The 27,167-nt window shown below is 42.0% G+C and overlaps 1 protein-coding gene across 2 annotated transcripts; it reads left to right on the forward strand.

The window, feature by feature from the left end:
• slc13a4 (solute carrier family 13 member 4) lies at positions 1 to 26,361 on the forward strand. 2 transcript variants are annotated; one of them, XM_085769381.1, is made up of 16 exons: positions 1 to 292; positions 9,958 to 10,086; positions 12,934 to 13,070; positions 13,197 to 13,372; positions 14,067 to 14,130; positions 14,440 to 14,476; positions 15,285 to 15,371; positions 15,505 to 15,689; positions 19,913 to 20,032; positions 20,220 to 20,321; positions 20,937 to 21,038; positions 22,104 to 22,219; positions 23,169 to 23,290; positions 23,413 to 23,574; positions 24,846 to 24,983; positions 25,614 to 26,361. In XM_085769381.1, exons 1-16 carry the CDS (start codon positions 170 to 172, stop codon positions 25,749 to 25,751), a joined length of 1,938 nt encoding a protein of 645 aa, XP_085625507.1. In that variant the 5' UTR covers positions 1 to 169; the 3' UTR covers positions 25,752 to 26,361. The 2 variants fall into 2 exon arrangements, with proteins under 2 accessions (XP_085625507.1, XP_085625508.1); XM_085769382.1 differs by having other exon boundaries at positions 2 to 292; positions 15,291 to 15,371.
• The last annotated feature ends 806 nt before the right edge of the window (positions 26,362 to 27,167 follow it).

Below are 27,167 nucleotides of genomic sequence, written 5' to 3' on the forward strand. Positions count from 1 at the left end.
GTGCGTAAAAGCGCACAGCCAGAACGGGACTTTCCCTCCTGCACCACCTCCACTTCCTCCAGCTCTCCAAAGGATCAGCGGTGGTTTCACTCTTCTCCTCCTCCCCCCCACGTTTCAAGACTTTCACTGCTGAGTTGAGGCCGGTCCGTTCCTGAGCCCCGGGTCACCCATGAGGCTGGAGGCCGCAGCCAGGATGGATCTGTTCAGGAAGCTGTGGAAGGCGAGGAAGCTGATCGTCGTGGTGTTCATCCCGCTGTCACTGCTTCCACTGCCGCTCATCCACCCCACCAGCGTGAGTACAGACACATGGATAACACATGGACACAGATTACTATTAGTACTACTGCTACTGCTACTATCTTTAATTATATATATAAAAAAAGTGTTACTATTGTTAGTCCAGAAAACTACTTTCCACTAAAACTGGAACCTATGACTGGAATCACATGGAAAACACGAATGTATTAAACCTATAGACTGTAAAGTGTCATAGAGTCAGTTACTGTAATGTAGGATATGGACAAACATAGATACACCAGGGTCACCAGAGTATTAGAGAGTGGACAAGAAGCCATTCAAGTTACTCTAGTGTTAGAACAGAGATACCACAAGAGGTAAAAACGGCTAACACAGATCAAAATACTAAACTTTCTAAACATATAACAACGATGTCTTTTATTTCAACATTTGATATGGGCTATATAGGCATTTTTAAAATAATAATAAAAAAAACCAAAACAACATATTGTGGATTTAATTAATAAATACCTAGAAAACATCCAATAAAGCAGTATATAAAACCTCACGCTGAGTGATGTGCCTCCTGACTGCTGCTGATGGCTGTTGTTGTCCTGATGGGATTTTGCTGTGTGTGTATGTGTGTGTAAGAGGGGGAGAGAGAGAGAGAGAGAGAGAGAGAGAGAGAGAGAGAGAGAGAGAGAGAGAGAGAGAGAGAGAGAGCACCAGTCAAAAGCCACTCTGTCTTGTGTTTTGATGAATGCTTGTCCTGAGCTGTCCTGGTCATCAGCTGAGCTGTGTGTGTGGAGAGGAGATGTCGCGACATGTTGATGAGATGGAGATCAGAGCAGGAAGAGCGAGAGAGGGAGAACAACTTGACTCTGATTGAGGCCCAATGTGTTCTCTCTCTCTCTCTCTCTCTCTCACTCTTTCTTTCTTGTAGCTGCAGTTTGTTTTTAGGAAACATTTGGACACATAAATCTGCACAGAGGACAGTAGGATTGTCTCCATGAGCACAAATCACCTGCTGTCTGTCACTGTGTGTTTGTCTATGGGGACAAACACTCACATGTTGAGTAAAGTTTTGTTTTCACAAACTAGATTAACTTGATCTTCAGTGCAGTGTGTGATGAGCTGCTTCAAGTTGAACTGTTTGGAGGATTGTGGGTTGCGTTCACTGACGCACACAGGCGTGTGATTTGTCTGGTTTGCCTGTCAGCTATAGGGATGCACCGATCTGATATTAAGATGGGATATCGGTCCAGATATTGATTAAATATCTAGATCGGGTATCGGATAATGGGGCTGATCCATGATGCAGATCTGTTGGCTTCAATTCTATGTTTGTGACGTATCAGCGGCAGGACAACAGACAACAAACATAGAGCAACACTGTTTTACAAAGTTAGGAAAGTAATGTTAAAGTCAAGCCTGATGCCTTCCGAGGTTTACGGTTTATTAATTCAACAGTGGTATTGGATCGGTATTGGGTATCGGCTGATGTGATAAGCCCAGGTAACGGTATCAGCATTGGGACTGAAAAAGACAGATGGGTGCATCCCTACTGTCAACATGCACTCATGTCAGACCACAGCCATGTTGATACTGCCCTGAGACCAGCTTGACTTCCTGGCTTCAGAGATGCTGATAAGCAGCAAACACAAATTCAATATCAGCATGTTTGTCTGCAGTCTATGGTCCAAATGATCCACATCACTGATGAATACCATCACATCACATTACTGAGCATTACCCATCATGAAAGAGAAAAAGCCACATCACAGGTCGCACCTCATTTTTCTTGTACAACTAATAGTGGTGGTGGTGGTGGTGGTTGTAGTGGGGTTACACCTCAATACGAACCAAATTGATACAAACTGATATATTTGATATAGAAATTAATGGTTCTCTTTTAATTTTGGTTTATTTCAAAATACGAGCATAGGGAGATGGAGAAAGTGTTGCCACCACAACTGTAAAAAAACAAAAACAAAAAATTACACCTAATGAAGAGTGAAAAAGAAACACAATGAAATGATAAACAAAAGATTCTCACATCTGCCATCACCATATTATACTGTATATCTGTTGTTCTTATATCAACATTTCAGCTCATAAATGCCAGTTTTAATATTTGTTGTGTTTTACAAAACAGTATGTAGATCAGATGAAAAGATTTACTAGAACAGAACATTACAGGTCTGTGTCCATTAACACATTGTCCATATTAGTAATAATTAGTCATTTTGTCCTTTGTCCCAAACTGCGTCAGCATTCTTAATTCACCAGAGTGATCAACCCACCTGAACTGCTCCACTTTAATTCTACTGTTATTTTCAATTATTTTATTCCATTGTGTTCTTATTGTGCTTTTACATTCAGATTTTAGTGCAATTAGTGCTGTTGTGTCTTCTGTTGCCCCATAATAGAGTAGAATAGAATAAATCTTCCCCATTGGAAGATTTGTTATTCTATTCTATTCTATTCTATTTAGCTAAACAGCAGCTACGCAGTGTGTGTTGCGTTATATATGAGCCTGTGTGTGTGTGTGTGTGTGTGTGTGTGTGTGTGTGTGTGTGTGTGCGTGCGTGTGTGTCCCAGCTGTTTGTGTTTGTTTGTAGCATCATTAATATTCACAGCCAGTGTTATGTGCTGTCACGTTGTCCGTCAGCTCCGACACCCAGCAGCCCTGCTGTTATGTCAGGGCTTGCGGGTGTTTGGCAGGAGTGGGCGGCGCAGGATGAGGCCAAGAAAGAACAAAAGAACAACTTCACTACAAAGAAAAAGAAAGAAACAATCCCAAGCAATTAAGTTATATAATCATCCCACCACCACGCTGGATTTTGGCCCCACGTGGCTTTCTTACCACACCAGGGACCCCAGACTGCGTGAGGAATGTGACAGGCGTTCAGGGTGACACTTGTGTGTGTGTGTTTGGAGTGGCACTGAGTCCAGCTGCTGCAGGACAGAACATCTGCTGGACGGAGTCAGGACAGGTCAGAGACACGGGGGCAGAGCCAATGGGCAGATATGAATCATGTCATGCAGTCACGCTCGTGCCATTTTGCATCCCCAGGAAGATGGATGTGGATGTGCGGGAACGTTCCCAGTAGGTTGAAGTGTCAGCTGCTGCGTGGCTCTGGGTTAGTTAGACCACTTTGGTCCAGACTGACATACTGTAGCTCACCAACTGTTTGATGGAGCAACAATGATGAATTCTATTGATCCTTTGACTTTTCCTCTAGTACCACCATAAGGTTGATATTTTACTGTAATAACCTTGGAGACCACTCAGAATGTTGATGTGTCTAATACTTGTTTTACGACTGTAACAGCCAAAATTTATGGATGTAAAATAGGTTGAGATTCTTAAGGTTTAGAATTTAATAATTCCATATTTCTATTTTTAGTCTGTGTTGTATGTCCTGAGTGCTAATTCTATTTAAATTACGCCACCGACAGCTTCACTGTTGAGATGCGAAAGGGAGCACATAGTTTTTCTACAGAATGATGGATGTAAATTGATTTTTCTTTTAGTAAACTTTTGTTTTTTGAAAACAGCTACATCTTGTTATTCATTCTTGTAAGAACACATGTGCCTTTGACACCACGAAGGAAAGCCACAATAACGACCTAATACCTAGAAAACTAATGACATCCCATTGTCTCAGCTGTAGTGTGTGTTTAGTGCTAATGATGTTAAATTCGTCTCTACTGGTTTTCTATATACTTGAACGTCCATCAGCTGATACTGAATTTTGATCAGAACATGAATGATAGAATCTTCATATTCTGATCTTATTTGACTGTCCATCATAAGATAATTAGCCTAATAATAATATGATAAAAATAAATAACACTTCCTATAGTTGTCCTGACCTTTTGAAATGAAAGCTTTACTGTGGGCTTCATGTTTTGCCTTTTTACTGGTGGGACTTGTAACATGTAGCCAGATTGCTAACAGTTTGCCAACGGCTAACGCATTGTTTACAATATATCAGTTCATTGGCTTTAATGGTAGCAACTTCCTGTGTTGACGATGTTTTAGAGTGAAGACCAGTGTATTTCTGGAAAAGTTTGAACTGTCTGTGAAACTCCAAACTGAAGGTTATTAATCATTTCTGTATCAGTCCCAGAACATCTCTGTTAGCATGCTGCTGAAAATGGTAAACATGATCCCAGTTTAACATCAGCATGTTCGCATTGCCATTGTGTGCATGTCAGCAAACTGCTACTGTAGCTTTACTGTTGTGATAAACTGAGCCCTTCAAATTATATAACGCTGCCTTTAAGGTCCTGTGGGAAATACGGTGTTCAGAATTATTCTGATTTCCATTGTTTTTTGTGAGCAGAAAGTGTTGGAATTTCAAAGAAACAGGCAGTGTCTGAGTGATAGGCTACATGAATGTGTTTTGTCTTTTACATGCACATTTCAATTTTTGCTGGGATTTATTGACAGAACATGTGGTGATACTTTTGTTGCCAAAAAATAAAATACCGGTAGTGGGCCAAGGAAATAAAGGGAAAATACAGTGTTGATACAAACTATTATTATACGACATGTACCAAAGGGATTATGAACAAAGAGCATTAATATATGGAAACGTCTCTATTGTCATAATTACAATGTCATATTACAAGATGTTCATCCAATGAGGTCACATTTACTTCTGCTGCAAATTAAAAGTTGCTGTGAGACAAAATCTCTCAGAGCAGCATCGATGAATTTTAAAATGCCTGTGAGTTTCACTGGTTTGCATAGTTTTTCTAAAACAGTTTTGAGGTATGTCTTTGTAATGACCCGTGATCCACAACTGAAGACCTCACCTGTATCTGTCTATTTACATATGTGTGCAACATGTGAGTGTGTGTGTGCTGATTGGTTCAGTTCTGCAGAGCAGCTGTAACCTAATCTGTCGGTCACTGTGTGTTTTTCTCTAAATACCAATCATCTCCATGTCCTGAGTTGATAACAGATGCAGGATAACAGGGGATTGACGAGACAATCAATGAGTTCAGCTGTTACATAGAAACTGTCCTGTCAGCTGTTTAAAGGAAAAAAATCTAACAAATAAATAAATGAAAACTCCGGGGCTTGAGGAGAAAAACTTCCTGCTCAGCTGAATCAAGTTTCAGGTCATACATGTAGAGATACTAAACCCTCCTGTTGACACCAGGCTCCATGTGGTTAGTTAATATTTACCAACATGCCACATGACAAAGGTGTTAACTGGTGCTAACACATTTATAATTAGCACTAAATCAGCTAAAGGGTTAGTTGATGGAAAATCATTTATCTTATTGGCAGATATAGATAATTTCTTAACATGTGCAAACACTATTGTCAAGGGAAATCAAATCTTCTTGCCTGAAAAATGTATCGATCATATACAATTGATTTACTGACATTTGTTTTTATCTCAAAGTTCAGAATCGTGTTTGCAGCTCACATGAACAGATATTGGATATATATATGTCTTTTGCACCTATATTTCCCGAATGCTAGGCTATACAGTAGCATTTTAACAATCAGCAATCAAGTCAATAAGATTTCAAATTCACTTCACTGTTACAAATTCATTTCAGTGGTTGAACTGCATCCCATACAGATGCACTTTGTCTTTGGTTCAACCCCAGACCCTGACCTGTGATTATCAATAACAGACTGTTAGGGATAGGGATAGTTCAACAAATTGGCCCGTTGCCATTGCATAGTCATAGCAGTAGGTTCGGTGACTTTAATTGTCACTGCAAGCTATTTTTAGAACGGTGGAGCAGAGACGTGAGCTGCTCAGAGCTACGCTACGGAGCCTCATGGGATTTCTTGGTTTCCCTCATCAAACTCATCAAATACACAATCCAACAACTCCAAAACGCTCTGGTGGACAAGGTGTGACCTTCACATTCACCACGCTAGAGATAATAACGGAACGTTACGAGACAGAGTTGTTTTTGAGGTAAATTCATACAAAACCGCTGATGCGCGTTCCCGTCGGGCAGTTTTTCGGCAAGCAGAAAACGACTCCTATAAAACATTCATACTAAGGCACAGCTCATTTATACTGTAATACTCAATTAATCGAGATGGCCTTAAACCATCAGTTAATAATAATGATAAAAATAAGGATAATACAGTCCTTGTGGTTAGGTTTTGTTAGTGCGAGATGGAGAACCACAGGAAAGATGTGATTGTTCCTTTAGGAGTCAAACTCCATGAAACTTGTTAATGTAGAGGAACTGCTGAGGTCCACACACAGACACACACACACACACACACACACACACACACACTGTCCGTTTCACCTCGGGCTCTCCAGCATCACATTCTTTCTCTGCCTCAGAAAGTCAAGTGAACTTTCGCCTGGATCCCAAACTTTCCTGCTTGTCTCAGCAGCAGCTGCCTCTCTGTTTACTGCACAGTCTGCATGTCGCTCACACTGGAGGTAAAAGAATATCTGAAGATGAAAAAATAAATAAATAAATAAATGAAAGAAGATGATTTTACATCTGAAACAGAACCAGGCCTGACGACAGAGCAAACAGCCTCTCCTCCATCTGTATCGACCGGCGGCCCCTGACACGTCTCAGGATAAAGTCTGGTTATCACAGAGGTCACATCAGTGGTAACTGCCTCTCTGCTGACACAACAGCTCAGAGAGAGGACAGAGGCTCAGGTGAATGTTTGAGGACCCGATTGAAGCTGCTGTCCCCTTTAAATCAAAGACCAATAATCAATAGTCAGTGACTGCTGAATCAGGCCATCTGTGTCGCTGTGTGTTTGTTTATTCATCTCAGTTTATCTGTTTATTCTTCCTATGTGCCACCTCTGTTTTCCTGTTGCCGTTCAGGTCAACAGGTACATTTTCAGCTGAGCTTGAATTCTGTTATCAGCCTCCTCAGTTACCTCATGTTTCCTGGAGGTTATGCTGATTGAAACTATCAAAGAAGGCTTTTTTTTCTCCCATCTCTTTGTGAGGTTGGTATTTGTCCTGAGGGGTATGAAACCGCTGCAAGGTTTCCTTTGATTATGAACTCAAACACCTCGTTCTGTTCTCAGTCTAATCCAGAAGCTGGGCCTAATGCTGGGAAATGCCTCTTTGCTCTCACCAAGTTCCTGTAAATCCACAGTGAAGCAGCCACCCAGGGGCACAAAGTGTGGCCGCAGGCGACGTCCACGGCCATTGGTCCAGCTGGTCTACAACACTCCACAGGTTTTAGCCTGTAAATCTTTCGAAAACATCGCTAGAGCTGTTTTAGATACCCAAAGCGCTTTACAGTACATCACATTCACCCATTCACACACACATTCACACACTGTTTTAGTTAGGATTTATTGGTTTCCCTCATCAAACTCATCAAATACACAATCCAAGTTCAACATTTTGGCAAATTTGCCCATTGCCATAATCCCTGTTGTTTGAGGAGTATAGGTTCGTTACCTTTAATTGTCGGTGCAAGCTATTTTTAGAACAGTGGAGCAGAGCCGCAAGCTGGTCAGAGCTATGCTATGGAGGCTAATGGAATTTCTTGATTTCCCTTATCAAACTCATCAAATACAACTCCAAAATGCTCTGGTGGACAAGTTGTGACCTGCACATTCACCACGCTATGAGATAATAACGGAACGTTACGAGACAGAAATGTTTTCAAGGTAAATGCAGAGACTCCTTGCCAAAAAACTGCCCCTGGTGGGAACGCGCATCAGCGGTTTTGCATTAATTTACCTCTAAAACAACTCTGTCTCCTAACGTTACATTATTATCTCATAGCGTGGTGAATGTGCAGGTCACAACTTGTCCACCAGAGCGTTTTGGAGTTGTTGGATTGTGTATTTGATGAGTTTGATGAGGGAAACCAAGAAATTCCATTAGCCTCCGTAGCGTAGCTCCGAGCAGCTTGCGGCTCTGCTCCACTGTTCTAAAAATAGCTTGCACCGACAATTAAAGGTAACAAACCTACTCCTCAAACTATAGGGATTATGGCAATGGGCACATTTGCCGAAATGTTGAACTATCCCTTTAATGCGTCCTGCGTGTGCTTTTTCTGTTTTTCTGTTAATGCGTGCCCGTGTACATGTGTGTTTTCAGGTGTTAAGTGTGGACAGAACTCACACCTGGACAGAGATTACTTATGCTCAAACCATTTAATACCATTTATCATCAAACAAGTCAGTGTGGGTGTGGCCTGTAGTGGCAGAGAGCTCTAATTTCTGTTTTCAGACCTCATTGGATAAACCTCATGTCTTTATTGAAAGGTCAATATTGTAGCGGTGTTGCCATGTTCTAAGTTCCTGGGCCACTCTGTCTGTAGACAAACTTGTTTTCATGCTCCACTAAATTCTCATTGTGAAAACCCAACACAGGAAACATGTCCAGTGGGCTGACACTTTGACCCCAGGTGTTTTTGTTCTTTTGTGAGTTTCATTCTTATAAATCAGATTTATAATCTGTGGATTTATTCAGTATCTTTAATGTGATCGGCAGATATCAATCAACTCTGGTATAAATTACAGATGTTGTACATTCTATCACACTTTGTAAAAGCCTGACATGACCAAAATGTTGTGTTTTGGTGGCCTGTTGTGAGCACAGGCAGTGATCATGGTGGGGTCAGGGCCGGAACAAGGTGATCTTGTGACTAGAAGTGTGAAATCCCACCTACCAATCAAATGTTTCTAATGAAAATCACATGATAATGATTGGTGGTGACCAGTAAGACCAGTGAAGTGTATATCTATAAAGTCACAACTGTCTGTGATTTTCAGATTTCGATTTTATATCTACATATTTAAGGTCATAATTTTCATCTTTTAATTTTTCTTATCATCATCACTGGCCACAAAAGGTGGCGTGCATTGCAACCTGTTATGTAATTAACACTGTGTCCAGTCATCTTAAAGCAGTGCTCAGTGCAGCCAGCTGAGCAGCAGGTGGATCATACTAGAGTACTTGTGAGGAGTCCGGTGCTGTAGTGGCTGTGAGGTCTCAACAGGTCTGGACTGGCCTCACGCTTCATGGAGTCCTGCAGCTAATTCTCCCTCTCTGGATTTATTAATTTCAGATTAACTGACCCGTTACTGCAAGATGTTCTGCTTATGTAAAAGTACTACAGGCTCACACAGCATGTGTCAGTGGCGGGAACCTCTTATGTTTGGGGCCAAGGTGGGTGGGCGGGCCAGGAACAAATTAAACACTCTGCAGATATTAGAAATAAAACCACAATGGAAAACATAGTAAGTGCTTGAGTTTGGGTTTTAATTGATGTGAAAGGTGCGTTTTCATCAGGTCTTATAACACACATCACGCGATCCCTCTTTAGTCTTGAAGGTCGGGGAGCCCGTCACTAAGCCTGCTGGGGTTGCAACAGAGCAGCATGAGGGGGCCGCTGTGTCCAAGTTATACAACCACAACACAAACAGATTAATGCAGCATCAGCGTGTGTGTGTGTGTGTGTGTGTGTGTGCTTGTTTGTTTGTGCACATGTGGGATTGTGCAGGTGAAGCCAACCTGGACTTCGCTTCACATAGCAGGCACTCAGATGATATTCAAAAGGCACATGTTTGTGTGTGTGACATATGTCATTTTTGACACCAACCTGCACACATATTGAGCAACAATGATTATCACTGGCTCTAGGATCATTGTGAACCCGGCCCTTCTCTGATGTTCTAATGATGCAGCATGGTGACGAGGCGTTCACTGTTCTCTGTTCTTCTTGCAGGAGGCATGCTGCGCCTACGTGCTGATGGTGACGGCCGTCTACTGGGTGTCAGAGGCCGTTCCCCTGGGTGCTGCTGCTCTGGTCCCAGCCTTCCTCTACCCACTGTTTGGGGTGCTGAAGTCCAGCGAGGTGAGTCCGTCCTGTCTGTGTATTTGCTTGTGTTTTGGTTAGAACAAACAATGAGAAGAAACAATGTTCTAATTTCTTTTGACTTCTCAAAAAGTGTCCACTCTGTCTTGTGTCTGACTCTTTAGAAGCACAGTAGCTTATGCATCAGACACACCTCCATCAGTCTCCAGCAAATACTGTTAACTTTGAATAGTGGCTCAGTCTGATGGAAAATCAACTTGTAAACAGCTTCGACACCAATACAGACAAAACAGTAAAAGATCTAATCAGACTCTGAATTACAGCTCTTATTTAGGGAATGAACTTTTCATTTTCAATTTTCATACATATTATAAACTTTTATCTTCATACAGTATGACCAGGGGATGCATGTGCTAATATCATGTCCCCTGATAGGCATACAGACTATTACAGCTCTGTATGGGCAGAGAAGAGACAAACTCTGGGAGGGAACATTGAAATTAGCCAATGAGGAGTTCAGTTGAACATGACCTCATTGTGCATTATGCAAATGTTTGCCCTTGATTGGTGCCAATAATGAACTCTGTTGGCCTTAATCTGTATGATCCTGTTGAAGTGTTTATGTGTAAACTTACAGATGTTCATTTAAACTAAAGTATTTTCATGAGGATCCCTGTTCTCTGTCGTTAGTTATCAGACATAAGTTGAAAAGAGGAGTTTTGTGAGGATACACATATGAACAGTGGCTCTGACTGTAAATATCCCAATGCGTAATTCTTACAGTGTGCACTTGTGTTATTTAGGGCAGCCGGTAAACTATGTTGGGCTTAACTGGAATGCTGTTACTTTGTGCTACAGTGAGAGTCAGCTGATCAGATTTCTGTATATGTGAATGTACAGTAATTCCAGATCAGACAGAATGTGGGTGAAAGGCCTCTGTGTTGTGAACTGGCTGAGTGTTAGTCTCCTCTGGGGTTTGTGCGGTGCTGTCGTTACTCAGCTGTGAAGGTTTTATCAGCCGTGACGTATAGAAAACCCCATTAGCCTCAAACTCATCATCATTATGTCTTTATATGTATATACAGCCTCTGTCTGATGGTACCTGGGTACCATCTGGTTGGTTTTATACCACTAATGCAGTTTTACTCCCCTCCACCCCCGCTCTCTCTCCCACCTCCTCACCTTTCTTATCAGCATTACATAAAAAGTGAGTCGTACACCTCATATGACCAAATCGCATTGACAAACAGTGACAAAGCTGCTGTAAGCCTCTTGTGATGGCGTTATATGCCAGCACGCAGCTTTATGCAACGTTTCCAGTCTGTTATGGTTCTCCCAGTTCCCCCACCAGTCTCCACCAGCAGGCTGCATGTGTGGATCATCACACATCCTTGACTTGTTGAGTCATCAGAGCTTATTGCTGTTGGATACTGGATGTTGAGTTTGATTGGTCCATCACTGCAGCAGCATCAGTACAAACTGAGGTTAACATATAATTATCTTCATTTTACAAAATACTGTATCAGATCTCTCAATGTCCTTCCCAAATCAGAGGAAGTCATTGATGAACTGACAGTCCACAGCGTTACAAAGCACAGTGATGAGGTTTGGATAAGGTAGAAAACATTTCACATGAATGGAATCTGCATGTTGTGCCCTGGTTGCTCACCTGGTACAGCGCGTGCTGTAAAGGCTTAGTCCTAAATGCAGCGGCCCAGTTTCAGTTGGACCCGTGTCCCTTTGCTGTGTCTTGTGCCCTGTCCTTCCCAGACGTGCATGTTTAGTGACATCTTTCTTATTTATTATCCATCAAACACTGACCCCAGATCTGAGCATGGTCTCTGGTGAAGAATCGTCTGCCTCATCTTTATCTAATAAAGTATAGAACTTCAGTGGATAAAGCAAAAAGAGGCAGGGTATATATATACAGTATATATATACTGTATGATCATTCAATGATGATGAGAAAATGCATTCCGGGTGGAATTGAACCAGGCTACACCATGGTCTCTGATTATAGGGGCTGTACACTGCCCTTATACCACCATATTATTGAGTCTTCAGTCCTTCTGGCCCATGTTTTTTTTTTTGCAGCCACATCAACACGGCTGCATCTTCACGCAGATGCTTCAGTCGCATCATTACGCGTCCGTTGTGGCATTTGCCCATATTGCCCTATGGCCAGTCCATCATTGCATTTGTATATGCAGTATATACCAATATGCAGTACTCCAGTAGTAGTAGCATTTCCTTCCTCATGTTTCACCATCCTCAGCAGTGACTGAGCATGAATTGTTATTATTGTCTAATTCTCATGTGTAGTGTGATATCAGCTAATATTCTAATGATCCACTCCAGAGCTTTAGTGAGGATTTCCTGCCGTCATTTGATTAGCGTCTGATTATCTCTGGGAATCTGTTTGTGTGTTTCTGATTCTGTTTCTAAAAAATAATGAAACTGTTTTATAGTCTTAACCATCAATCAAGAGAATAACTTTTATCTGCAGTTGCTGAAATATCATTAAAATCACTGTCTAAACATCTGAGAGAGGAGGTTTTGATGGCTGAATACCAGGAGTAGTTTTTTCTGACAAAGACAGGGGGTAATGAAGTCGTGTTTGAAGGAGGAGGAAGTGCTGCAGGTTGTAGGTGAGAGGTGAGCAGACGAGGGCTTATACAATGTTGTGAGGCCATGAACTCTGCATGTGGGAAGTAGAGCAGATTAAAAAGAACAATTGGCAAACTGTGAGATCCAAACTGAGGAGGGGGAAGTAGGGAAGTGGGTGAAGGAGAGAAACACAAAAGCCCCATGATGCCTTCCTGTCTGCTTAGATTTATTTCATTTTCATGTGTGTGTGTGTGTGTGTGTGTGTGTGTGTGTGTTCAGGTGGCAGCTGAGTACTGTAAAGACACCACTCTGCTGCTGATGGGAGTCATCTGCCTGGCAGCCTCCATAGAGAAGTGGAACCTCCACAAACGCATTGCTCTGCGCATGGTGATGATCGCAGGGGCCAAGCCTGGCATGTGAGCAGCACACACCTGCATACATTCACTACATGCACCTTCTTCACACACACACAACCAATATATCCTCATTGCACAGATTGACACGTACACATGGGTCAACGTTCCTCGTTCTGTCTCCTCCAGGTTGGTGCTGGGCTTCATGTGCTGCACAGTGTTTCTGTCCATGTGGCTCAGCAACACGTCCACCACAGCCATGGTGATGCCTATAGCTGAGGCTGTGCTGCAGCAGCTCATCTGCACCGGGCTGGCTGACAGTCATGAAGACTCTGAAACTGTAGAGGCACCAGAGGAGGACAGCGGTACGTCTAACATCTGCACACAACACTCATAGATCCACAGATGTGTAGATACATAACTGGGGTGGTATAAAGTGCTTAGAAAGAAGATAAATGATGGATCCATATAATAAACTCTTTTCTAAATCCAGTGTGCAGCTCCCCTTTGATAATGAATGTTGTTGTTATCCCCCCGCCCCTCTCATAATTTCATTCATTTTTTAATTCAAAATTTCATTCATTTTCCCATCCTCCCCTCCCACATCCTTCTTTCATCCTTTGTTCTTATTTTTCATTATTGTTTTTTACTAGGGCTGCAACTAACGATTATTTTCATTATCGATTAATCTGTAACTTATTTAAACGATTAATCGATTAGTTGTTTGGTCAATAAAATGTTAAAAAACCAATCAGTGTTTCCCAAACCACAAGATGACGTCCTCAAATGTCTTGTTTTGTCCACAAACCAAAGAGACACTCAGTTTATTGTCATAAAGGAACAAAGAAACCAGAAATACTCACATTTAAGAAGCTGAAATCAGAGAATTTTGACTTGATTTTGACTCAAAAAAACTACTTAATCAAATTATTTGATTATCAAAATAGTTGACGATTCATTTAATAATTGATTATTGTTCCATTAATTGATTCATTGTTGCAGCTCTAATTTTTAGAATTATTGAATGATGATAATGATAATGAATGTTGTTATCTGCAGCTGTTTCAGACCAAGAGGAGAACGTGGACAAGAACAAGTTAGAACTGCTCTATCGCAATGACAGGTACATGTGTGTGAATGTGTGAATGTATTCAGTGGCGCTTCTACACTCAAAGAATTGAGTGCACAGTGTAACGTCTTTATGGGATGAAGTGGGTTTATAGTTGTCACTGGGATGTATGCTGATATGATGGCCACCAAGGGCCACTTATGGCCTTTGGGCCCTAAACAGAAGCTGTGCAGTACACATTTTTCACATTTGAAGAAGGGAAGATTTACAACAAAGCAACAAAGCCAAAATGATGAATATGTGATTTGATGTCAGCTCTCTTGTTACTCCTCATTAACATTATTTCTCCTCTCTCTCCTTCAGTGACTGCACTAAACAGGAGCTCTCTACACTGAGTGAGGTGAGGGATGGAGTCTGTTGTGATACAGCAGTAGTGTTGCTTTCATCAACGGTCATGTGACGATAACTATAATCAACTATATAATGCAATATTGTTGATGATTAAAAACAAGACTGAATGCAGTTTACAAAATAAAAACTCTACATTGACCAAAATGTTTCCTAGGCTGTGCCACACTGTGCAGACGCAGGCAATGTCACTTCCTTTATGTTGAACTTGAATGTATTCATTTTTTTCTGGCATTGTCAGTCATGTGATGCTATGTTATTTATTTATTTTAATTAAATTTAAGTGTGTGTTTGGTTGGTAAAATAAATATGTTGAGCAGAGCATCTTCCATGTCTGGAATGGATGTATTCTTTAGTCTATGAGGTAACAATAATATAATTATAAGATAACCATGTTTGAATTGTGAAATGGGTTTGACTAAAAGAAACATTTGGTTTTGTCTATACTACACTAAGATAGTTATCGCCTACTATTAAAATACGTTTAAAAAAAAAAAGATTAAAATACAATTTTAATTGACTAAAACTAGACTAAAATGTCATCAGTTTTCGTCGACTAAAACTAGATGAAAATAGTCTGGGACTAAAATAAGACTAAAATGCACAGACCTTTAGTTGACTGAAACTAGACTCGACAAAAAATGAACATGACTAAAATAAATAAAAACAAAAATGGATAAAATTTGACACAAAGACTAAAACTAAAATTGAAGTAGGCTGCCAAAAACAACACTACAGCAGAGCTGAAGAATCCATGAGCTGTCAGTGAAGTGAAGTCTCTCTCTCTCTCTCATCCTCAGGATCAGACTGCGGAGGTGAACGGTCTGGGGCTGAGGCCGGTCTCCAACCACGGCTACATCAGACACACCAACGGACACCTGCCGCAGGTTAGGAATGTAATACCAGAGGTTAATGAGGCTGGAAACAAGAGCGAGATCCTCCACCCCCTCTCCCTCTTCCCCCCTCCCCTTCTCTTCCCACTTACGATCAATTAATGTCAGGTACTTGCTCCACTTTCAGGTCGCCATCGAAATACCGAACGTGAAGCGGGTCCGGGCCAGGAGAGACTCCCAGTACCCCACCAAGAGGGATCACATGATCTGTAAATGCCTGTCGCTCAGCATCACCTACGCCGCCACCATCGGTGGACTCATCACCATCACCGGCACCTCCACTAACCTCATCTTTGCTGAGCAGTTTAACACGTAGGTACATGCGCACACACGCACACACACAAGCGTCCACCATCCACTGACAGTAAAAATAGATATCAAAGCAGCTTTGAAAACGGTCTGAGATATATTTTTGGTCCAGCTCTAGCTGTGGACGTCCGCAGACACAATCATATTTACAGCTTGAGTGATTTCTTGGCGGCTGTGCTGCTCAGCCTGAAACACTTCATGCTAACTCAGTGTCTGCAGCGCACACAGGACCTGAGATCAAACTAATCAACCTCTACAGCCCGAACAGAGCCGATTTCCTCCGGCTGCGCTGCTAAGCCCGGCAGAATGGCCTCCTTCATGTCGCAGCTTGTTGGGCAAAGGTCAGGCTTTGATTCTCTCTGTGTGTGAGGGACGTTATGGTTGTAAATCCAAGGTGATATTAACCAGGAACAGCAAAAAAAGCAGTGAATATTAAAATAAACAGAATTATATCTTCAGGTTGGTTAGCTTTTGCAGTTAAAAGGATAGTTCAACATTTTGGCAAATTGGCCCATTGCCGTAATCCCTGTAGTTTTAGGAGTAGGTTTCTTACGGAGACAGAGTTGTTTTTTAAGGCAAATGCAGAGACTGCTTGCCGAAAAATTGCTCCTGACGGGACAATTTAGCATGAATTTGCCTCGAAAACATCTCTGTCTCGTAACGTTCTGTTATTATCTCATAGCGTGGTGAATGTGCAGGTCACAACTTGTCCACGAGAGGGTTTTGGAGTTGTTGGATTGTGTATTTGATGAGTTTGATGAGGGAACCAAGAAATTCCATTAGCCTCCGTAGCGTAGCTCTGAGCAGCTCGTGGCTCTGCTCCACCGTTAAAAATAGCATGCACCGACAATTAAAGGTAACAAACCTACTGATATGACTATAGGGATTATGGCAATGGGCCAATTTGTCAAAATGTTGAACTATCCCTTTAACTTGAGAAGAAAGACAGCCTCAGGTTGACCTCATGAAGGAGGGAGGGGCTCCGGTTGTGTTTAGGTCAGTCAGTCCAAGCTCTCGTCTGCAACAAGTCCATGCAAGTACGTCAAGGCCACACAACACACACACACACACACACACACACACACAAACACACGCTTTAACTGGCACACTTGACCTTGTGACTGAGGTGAATGATAAATGTTCGAGCACCTGCTCTACACAATCCTACGTACAGATAGACTCAGTGACCTGTCTCCTGTTATTCCACTGTTTATGTGCTTGTATTACTGAGCTTGTCAACTGTTGAATATTTCTGAATTTGGACTTTTCCAGGTTATTTACATCTCATTATATCAAAAGCTGTTAATATTCAGAGATTCAGCCTCGTGTGTGAGGTTTCTTTCCATCCATCCTGTGAAATATGTCAACATGCTCGATGTAAACAGTCACCACATGTGGTTGAGACATTCCTGCCTCCTTCAGATGAGTTGACCCACCTACCGTATGCCCTGGATCTGAGACCATCTTATTTAGTCTAACATGGCAGTTTGAACAAAGTTGGAGGACAGGGGCCAGCTGCTTCTACCTCTCTACCTCCATCCATCCAGGAACCTGAACCATAAAAACAGCACACACTGGTCCTGGCACAGGCCCGGGGCTGTCACAGTGATTACCACCCAGCTGCTCTGACCTCTCATTATGGGAAGTTTTGAGAAACACCTCAAGAGAGACAAACTGAACCAAGAGCAACAGGTCTTAGACTGTGTTCAGATTTGTTCATCAGTCAGTCACGTTTCTAACCCTGGTTAACATGCTTCACAAACATGGATAAATCAGAAGGCTGTGTAAAGATATTATTAATAGATTTTTTTTTATCAGATTTTGATATGATTGATGCGATCATCTCAGCTAACTAAAATATAAACATTCATTTTAGACAAAGAAACATTGGCTTGGAAAAGTCATAACCATACTTGACGGTCTTGACCTAGTATTTACTGGGTTGGAGACATTGTTGAATTTCATCCATGTCTTTAACTTGTTTTATTATTACTGCAGGATCAATATACTGTCAATAGTAAGATTCAATATGATAGATGCCTGAGGGCCGTTGAGGAGAGAGCAGATGTGTCTCTGCAGCACATATTGTACAGTACATCATCATCATCACCATCATCATCATCATCTCTGACTGTCACCTTTCCCCTGATTATTGTCCGTACAGCTCAGAGCTCAGTGAAGCATGTCTGAGCAAACACACTTTATCTCCTCTGCAGCTTTGAATGAGCCAGAGGAGACTCTGACCCTCATCATCTTTTCTTAATACTGCAGTTTTCATCTGTTACAATAGTTCTGACTTGAATATAGTAACCCTGTAAGTGATGGAGATGGAATATTAGCACATGACCATCCTCTTTCATTAAAGATTTACTTTAGTTGTTATAGGACATCAGACAGTCGTACCACATCAATGCAATCACAATTTCTTTCAGGTTTTGGGGGTTTAGAATGAAGAATTGAAGTGAAGTCAAATATGAAACTTCTGACCAGCAGCATTTAGATGAAATCAGGTCTGAGATCAGTTTCTTTGCTTTGGGGTGGCTGTGATTCAGGAGGTAGAGCAGGTCGGTGGTTCAGCAGCCAGTCCTGAACCCTGACTTGCATCAAATGACTGTTGAGCCAGCATTAAAGCAGATAACAGCGGCACGGCCGTTTCGGCTAATGCTGTGTTCAAGGCAGGCTTTTGAAACCGTAAGTTACAGCTTCAAGTCACAACTACGACTTGGTAGCGTTCCAGGTAACCCGTAGCTCGTGTTTTTACCGTCCTGTTGTCTGTGAAAGTTCCCTATAACGGCCACTCGTAACTTCCGACCCGTGAACTCGTACCAGATCGAACTGGTATGACTTCACAGGAAGGAAAAACACAAAGTACGAGTTTCCTTGAACGCACCATGAGTTAGCAGCCCCCGCCCTTGTCAGGCATCAATTGGTCCTCGTGCTACGTCACCACATTCACGCGCATCCCTTGGCTGCACACACAGCCCTTCATGCCGTTCTCTCCCCTCATTGGATAACACTTGTATCCCACAAGGAAAATTTTCTCCTCGGGTTACAGCAGAGCAGAGTGACGGAGAGACTCGTGTTTAGGCTGAAATACTTCATGTAAGTGATTGCTGACGGAAAATAGGACTATTTAGGACTTATATTAACAAAAACATTCCACTGATATCTGCTTTAATACATCTTTGGAAAATACTTTGACTGTGAAAGGTAGAATGAGGAATGGGTATGAAAATTTGAATTACTTTATATCTGTCAGAGAGGATTATATACAAAGTTTTTGCTAAGGCTTTTGAAAATAGTTATGAATATTTTACTCATGCGTTAAGAGTCTAGTTAAGTCTTTGACAATGTTGCATAGCAGTCATCACAGTCAAGACATTAATATAAGATCATATTCTTTCCTTCTAATTAACATTGAATTCACAGTTATAAATATAGGGAGTCATTAAGTAAGGGCCATGCTGGATCATAACAGATTTACAGATTTACTAAATTTAGTGAGTCATTAGTTACGAATGTTAATAAGGCATTAATAAAGTGTTTCACAACAACCACTCGGGGTGTAGCTGTTACCTCAGCCAAGCACGTTATGTAATCATCTGTGACTGTTTGTGTTGTGCTGTTTGTTTGTCAGCAGATTAACACAAAAAATACCGAGTTTTGTAGTGAACATGGTGCAGAGATGGGTCCAGATCCTGGTCCTGGTCCAGAGAAGAAAACATTACAGTTTAGTGCAGATTCTGATCATCTATGAGTGTGAATGTCTGATGTGGGTTGTTTGACTCCTTATATTTTTTTATATGTTAATTGTTGGTTTCTGAAGTCTCCTGGTCAGGTAACAGCCATTACAGTACTATGTATTGATTTTCCTTTAAAACTCAAATGATTGGAACAGATCAATGTTAAAGAGTTAATTCAGTGCAGTGAACGTCCAGCGGCTCCACTCGCCCCAGCTCTCCTCTTATCAGCGTGGAGAGTCAACTGTGCCACTGCACTGATAAGAAGATGGGAATGACAGCAGCTGTCACTCAGAGCAAACACACCAGACCAAATGCTTAGTTTTAACCCTGAGAAGGTTCAGTTTTCTGTCACTACATGAGGTTCAGTGTGTTCATACATCAAGCTGCCATTGGATAAATGTTAAAGGACACAATGCACAGCCCTTGAACACACATACACAGACACACACACTTAACTCTCTCCCTGTCTCTGTGTCTCTTCAGTCGTTATCCAGATGCAAAGGTGATCAACTTTGGTACATGGTTCATCTTCAGCTTCCCCATCGCCATCATCATGCTGATCCTCACCTGGCTGTGGCTGCACTTCCTCTTCCTGGGCTGCAAGTGAGTGTGTGTCTGTGCTGTAGGCTATTTCACGTGTGTGTCCACTCCTCACTACCTTATCATTGTGGGCTCATGATAATCCCTCCGTCTGTATATTGTTCAAGCGCACCACTGCTTCTCATGCCCTGTGGGCTGCACTCCGCTTGTTGTGTTGATGTAGTTGTTGATATTGTTGTTGTGTTTTCAGCTTCAGGGAAACATGCTCGCTGAGTAAGAAACGCAAGACCAAGAGAGAGATGCTGTCAGAGAGGAGGATCCATGAGGAGTACGAAAAACTGGGACCCATCAGGTGTGTATATGACCACGTGTCAATATAATGTTGAATTTCCATATGTGTAATAAAATAAAAATGAGATGATATGATGAACGGTTAGACATTATAATTTCAGTTTCATACAGTATATAGGCATGTAAACACATAATATGAACACGAATACATCCCAAAGCTTACCAGTAGGCTATATATTGATATATGTTAACCAGTAGGGTCCAAATGTCTGAGTCTCAGTACTGTAGACTCTGTCAAGAGACATTTAAAAGGACAGAGTACAAAATTTACTATTGGTATTTCATAGGTTTTAAACTTTTGTCTTTACATTTCCAGTGAATGTAAGTGTGATATTATTATATCCTCTTCTGAGTGATATAGCCACACACACAGTATGTCATATATTACATGTGTGTGTATGGGATTGATGTAATGACCAGTTTCAGTTGAATCCATCACAGTGAGGAATCTGTCTGGTCCTCACCGCTCTGAGGGTTTATGTGAGAGAGTGTGTGTATCTTACACACACAACCAGACATGACACTGTGGGGCATGTTATCACTCATGTAATTGTTGCTCACAGGCTTTTTGTGCTCTCTCTCTCTCTCCCTCTCTCTCTGTGTTTGTGTATCCCAGCTACCCAGAGGTGGTGACTGGTGTCTTCTTCATCCTGATGACTCTTCTGTGGTTCACCAGAGAGCCAGGCTTCGTGCCCGGCTGGACGTCTCTCTTTGAGAAGTGAGTAGCCAGAATCCTGCAACACAAACCACTAACATGAGTAAAGATCAGACGGTGGTCAGTGGTCCGTGGTCCAGCTTGTCAGACTGTCACACAGCCTGAAAAGTGCATAGACGCCTGTAAGCATCTCAACTCTGAGCCTCTCTTCTGGTTGGTTCATCCACCTGTTGTTACTAGCACCCAAGATGTAAAACCACGGTGAGATGGGTTTTGGTACACCTGCATCTTCTTATGAATCAATCACTTGAATTAAAACATGAGAACACACTCAAAGAAACAAAATGCTGTATGGTGGGTCCAGGTGGATGGGGCATAGCAATGACTGCTTTGTTGTGACATCACAAAGTCACAGGAAGTCCTGACAGCTGGTTTTAAGGCTCAGTTTCTGAATACAAGCTGTGTGTATTTCTCTGTGGACATCTATCTTTATACTGTATGGAGTTTTAACACCAACATCTGCATTTATACTGTATGGAGCTTTAACACAAACATCTGCATTTATACTGTATGGAGCTTTAATACAAACATCTGCATTTATACTGTATGGAGCTTTAACATAAACATCTGCATTTATACTGGATGGAGTTTTAACACCAACATCTGCATTTATACTGTATGGAGCTTTAACACAAACATCTGCATTTATACTGTATGGAGCTTTAACATAAACATCTGCCTTTATACTGTATGGAGCTTTAATACAAACATCTGCATTTATACTGTATGGAGCTTTAACATAAACATCTGCATTTATACTGTATGGAGCTTTAATACAAACATCTGCCTTTATACTGTATGGAGCTTTAACACAAACATCTGCATTTATACTGTATGGAGTTTTAACACAAACATCTGCATTTATACTGTATGGAGCTTTAATACAAACATCTGTATTAATACTGTATGGAGCTTTGATAGACACATCTGCATTCATACTGTATGGAATCTTCCAACACATAATCTATATTTTTGTCATGAAAGATAAGACTAGGTTCTGCAGATCGAAAGCAAAAAAATAAAATTAAAATCTCTTCCTTATCTTGAATTTGTGCTGTGTGTTTTCAGGAAGGGCTACAGGACAGATGCAACAGTGTCTGTACTTCTTGGCTTCCTGCTCTTCCTCATCCCAGCCAGGCGACCCTTCTCCTCCTCGTCCTCCTCCTCCAGCTGTAGAGACACAGGTCAGCACCATGCACTCGTCCATCTCAGGGTTTATGCCCCCACAGTCCCAGGAGGGTGAGGTTGTTCAGCACTGCAAAACAGCCTCAGTTACTATTCACATAATTGACCATGAAGATCCAAACACCAAATCATGGTTGTTATGGTCAACTCCATTCTTCAGATTTGCAGCTGCCACACACTAAATTTAACAAGAAATGGGGAAACAACTTAATATCAGGAGAGTGTAAATGTGTTTTGGCTTTATTCAGAACAAGCAGCCAGGAGCTCTTGTTCCATCAGGCTTCTGTTTGTGTGAGCAGACTGTGCAGGTTGATTTACTGCCTGTGTGCTGCAAGTTTACTAGGTCAGTGAAACCTCTGCTTTAAGAGAAAAACAGCTCAGGCTCAGACACGGCATGTTTTTCATGTCCGTGACACAGCTTGAAAACACTGGAGACGTCTGACGTTCATCGCATTTGACTGTTTTCACGCAGCTCTGCACTTGATGCTTGATAGTCTTCAAACCTCTAAACAGCAACGAGATCTGAAAGAGAGGCAGAAGTTCAGGACAACAACTGCGAATTGTGTCCGGTTTTATTTTTATTTTTTTAAATTATGAAGATTTAAACAACAGGAGCCAGTACACAAAAAAGCCCCGGGCCTGGGAATCGAACTGAGATCCTTTAGCTCTCCTAATCACTGCAACAGGTCAGCTGAAATGGAAAAACAATAAGAAACTTATGATATAAAGGAATATTCAAAGGGTTGAATGGAACTTTTAATTCAACAATATGTATATTTTCCCTTTGATAAATATCAGATACATGTTTTAGGTTTCTAGAATAGGACAGACCTTACAAAACATGATTTAAATATGGTATATGTATAAAACATAATACAATAACTTTCAGCATTGGCAAATTAAACATTTACTGTACTGACTTTTTCCTGTGTTTTGAAACCACTATAGGTGATGAGTCAGAGTCCGACCCGCTGGCCCCCATGATCACCTGGAAGGACTTTCAGAGACTGATGCCGTGGGAGATCGTCATTCTGGTGGGGGGAGGCTATGCACTGGCTGCTGGTTGCAAGGTACTATGTTTGAATTTATACTACGCGCACCAGGACGTTACTGCATCATGAGGGCGAGAGACTGGCTCTACCCTATGAGGATGCTAATAGCATATGTTTTGTCCATATGTGTGTGTGTGCAGGTGTCAGGCCTCTCGGTGTGGATCGGCAGACAGCTGGAGCCCATGAGTGGTCTTCCTCCCTGGGCCGTCACCCTGCTGGCCTGCCTGCTGGTGTCGGCGGTCACTGAGTTCGCCTCCAACCCCGCAACTCTCACCGTCTTTCTGCCCATCCTGTCTGCGCTGGTACGACACACACTCCTTCACACACACAGGAAAGAAATAAAGATCTGTCTGCTGCTTTGTTTGTTTTTGTAAAACTGTAGAAAACTAAAATAATACACTGATATTGCTGAAAATATTTCATCTTCCACCTGCTTAACTGTTCACATTAAGAGAAACTTCGACCAGGGGTGCCCAAACTATTGCATACCACTGTAAATGATCACAACAACCAGGGAAGGGATTCAGTGGGGCTGTATTTCCCAATCTAAATGAGGTGCCTTGAAACATTCTGATCTGATGTGTGCCTCATGCACATCATCCAAAATGAGAAGTCAGTCCATTTTAGAAGGTGATTTAAAAACATCTTGCTGCATAACATGCATGGTTTACATGAAGCATGCATGCAACAGTGTAAAGGTCAGTCAATGCTGCTGAAGACACAACTGTCCAAAATTGGTAGCGCAGCAACACAAATCTGAAACCTGTGGTATGTTAAAAGGATAGTTCAACATTTTGGCCAATTCACCTATTGCCATGATCCCTATAGTCTTTGGAGTAGGTTCATTACCTTTAATTGTCAGTGCAAGCTGTTTTTAGATTGGCGGAGCAGGGATGGAGGCGCATGGTACTTTCACCTTTCTCTCATCAAACTCAAACATCGAATACACAATCCAACAACTCCAAAACACTCTCGTGGTGAATGTGCAGGTCACAACTTGTCCACGAGAGCATTTTGGAGTTGTTGGATTGTGTATTTGATGAGTTTGATGAGGGAAAGGCGTAAATACCATAAGCCTCTGTAGCTTTAGCTGAGCAGCTTGTATCTGTGCCCCGCTGATCTAAAAACAGCTTGCACCGACAATTAGAGGTAATGAACCTACTGCTAGGACGATAGGGATTATGGCAATGGGTGAATTTCCCAAAATGTTGAACTATCCCTTTAAGTCATACAGAAAACTTGAAAACTTGGAAAGAGTTTTCATAGGGTTGTTCATTCAGCATTGGACAGGTTTCCTTTAGTCCTTTAGCATCATGTTGACTGATTGGTTCCTCCTGCCACACGTGTCATCGGGGAGCATCATTATCCCACTCATGTTTTGGTCGAGCTGCCCCTCTCTCTGATAGTGTAAAAGTGTCATGTGACTGTTGACCTCTGACCTCTAAATTGCTTTGTTCTTCTTTCCTTTCTTCATCTGTCTTTCCTGGCTTCCATTACTTCTCTTCTCCTCCTCACATCTCCTCTCTGCCTCTCTGTCCCTTCTTTCTGACCCCCCTCCCCTCCCTCCCCCCAGTCCGAGACTCTGCTCATCAACCCCCTCCACACTTTGATCCCGTCCACCATGTGCGTGTCGTTCGGGGTCATGCTTCCAGTCGGGAACCCCCCCAACGCCATCGTCTTTAGTTACGGCCACGTGAAGATCAGCGACATGGTACGACCGACACACACACACACACACACACACACACACACACACACACACACACACACACACACACACACTCTTGCACATGCACTCACACAGTCACATGCTCATTCTGCACCTGCAGCATCAAAGGCAGAAGTTTACAGTGTGTCACAGTTGTTTTATGTAATCAGACAGTTGAAGACTCATATTATTTCTTAACTCTTCGCAAACTGAAAAAGTTAAAGGGATAGTTCAACATTTTGGGAAATTGGCCCATTGCCATAATCCCTGTAGTTTTAGGAGTAAGTTCATTACCTTTAATTGTCGGTGCAAGCTATCTTTAGAACAGCGGAGCAGAGCCGTTAGCTGCTTAGAGCTACGCTACGGAGGTTAATGGAATTTCTTGGTTTCCCTCATCAAACTCATCAAATACACAATCCAACAACTCCAAAACACTCTGTTGTGACCTGCACATTCACCACTCCGCCTCGTAACATTGCATTATTATCTCATAGCGTGGTACTCCTAAAACTATAGGGATTATGGCAATGGGCCAATTTGCCAAAATTTTGAACTATCCCTTTAAAACTACAACTTAGAATTGCTTCAGAACTCTTCTGGCACATCATGTATCTGTCTTTATCTCCTCTCCAGGTGAAGGCAGGCTTCGGGGTGAACCTGATCGGCGTGGCGGTGGTAATGTTGGCCATAACCACGTGGGGCGAGCCGCTCTTCAACCTGTCTGAGTTCCCAGCCTGGGCGGTGGCCAGGAACGTCACAGGGAGCTTATAACCACCGGTCTGAGGGGGGGCCAGTGGGAAGAAGTGGGGGTGAATCAGTGAGAGAGAAAGAGACGGGGCAAATGTTTCTGTGTGGAAAGAACATATGGTGTGCCAAGTGGATGGTCTTGCTCAGAGTGTAGACTGTTTAGATGGATGGAGGGAAGGAGGAGAAGAAGACGAGAAAGAAAAAAAAATCTGTTGCTTACTTTTAAGAGTTAGAGTTATATTTTTTATCCACCACAAGGGGGCGTTACAAGGAACATCTTTGTGAAGCTGGCCACTGGATGAAGCGCTTACCTCCAGTGAAAACCTTTTTTTTTTTTTTTTTTTTACATTTCTGTTGCCATTTAAGAAGATTGATGGAGACTCTTTTCACCAAATCATTGGAAGCTACAAATGTATGTGACATGATCAATATGTGATATTTTGTTGTTTGATGTCTGGTAGAAAAAAAAAGAATCATTTTTTAGAGTGCCTACAAAGTGTTTTCACAACCCAACCGTGCCTTCTCCTGTGGATTAGACTGTATTTATGATAGACATAAGCTACATGGACAAGCCTCTTTACTGCATGGACTCCTGCTCCACTTAAATGTGTTGCTCTTTCACCAGATCACACACACACACACACACACACACACACACACACACACACACACACACACACTGCAACATGGTGGGCTGGTTTATTTCCACTTAACAGTGTAAAAACGAGGAGCTGTATGCTGTATGAACACAACATAAATGCATGAAAAGAGGCTTTTACTGCAGCTGCTAATGTACTGTATCCACACAGCTACTTATCATCAGACGTACCCGGTGTCTATATGATCTGTTTCCAAGGAGATAAAAAGCTTGTGTATATTTAGCTCACACGCTGTCCATAGATGTTACCTACTTGCTACTCTTTGCGCTCGTTTGAAAATCCAGGCCTTTTAATATCTGACTGATGTCTTTACCAAAGCTGATTCTGTGCATTGTTATGCTGTGAATATGTTGTGTGTATATGTGTTGTCCACATTTACACTAAGTGCCTCTGCAGGAGAGCTAAGGACCTTTCACCAGATGCCTGTACCAAAGCATCACCAGGATGGTCTCTAACCCTGACAGTATTAGTTCCTTACAGTAACATTTAAACAGTGCAAGATGTTTCTTTTATTACCATCTGCCTTAAATCACACATATGCCTGTATTTGTCACTATTACAATATCCAGTCTGGAGTACAGTTGCCTAATTGCGCCATAATGTTTTTTATACTGACTTGCTTTCTGAGCTGTCCCTTTATTTTCCTGTTTGGAAGGCTTGAGAGGTCAGACACAGAGGACTTGTGACTACACACAAGGCCCTCACTGTGTTCTCTGTAATTACTGCTTTGTCTTCAGCCTGTTTGTCAGTCGCTTCTTTTCTGCCACACTGAAATCTTCAC

The sequence above is a fragment of the Trachurus japonicus genome, chromosome 23, assembly GCF_045865225.1.
Source record: "Trachurus japonicus isolate A0001 chromosome 23, Traja_1.0".
In the NCBI taxonomy this organism is placed as follows: Eukaryota; Metazoa; Chordata; class Actinopteri; order Carangiformes; family Carangidae; genus Trachurus; species Trachurus japonicus.

What these genes read in the sequence shown, in the direction of transcription:
- slc13a4 (XM_085769381.1), top strand. Translation starts at nt 170, where the DNA reads ATGAGGCTGGAGGCCGCAGCCAGGATGGATCTGTTCAGGAAGCTGTGG. An exon ending in TTCCTCTTCCTGGGCTGCAA is followed by an intron (nt 20,033 to 20,219) that starts GTGAGTGTGTGT and finishes TTGTGTTTTCAG; the next exon opens with CTTCAGGGAAACATGCTCGC. An exon ending in TGGACGTCTCTCTTTGAGAA is followed by an intron (nt 21,039 to 22,103) that starts GTGAGTAGCCAG and finishes GTGTGTTTTCAG; the next exon opens with GAAGGGCTACAGGACAGATG.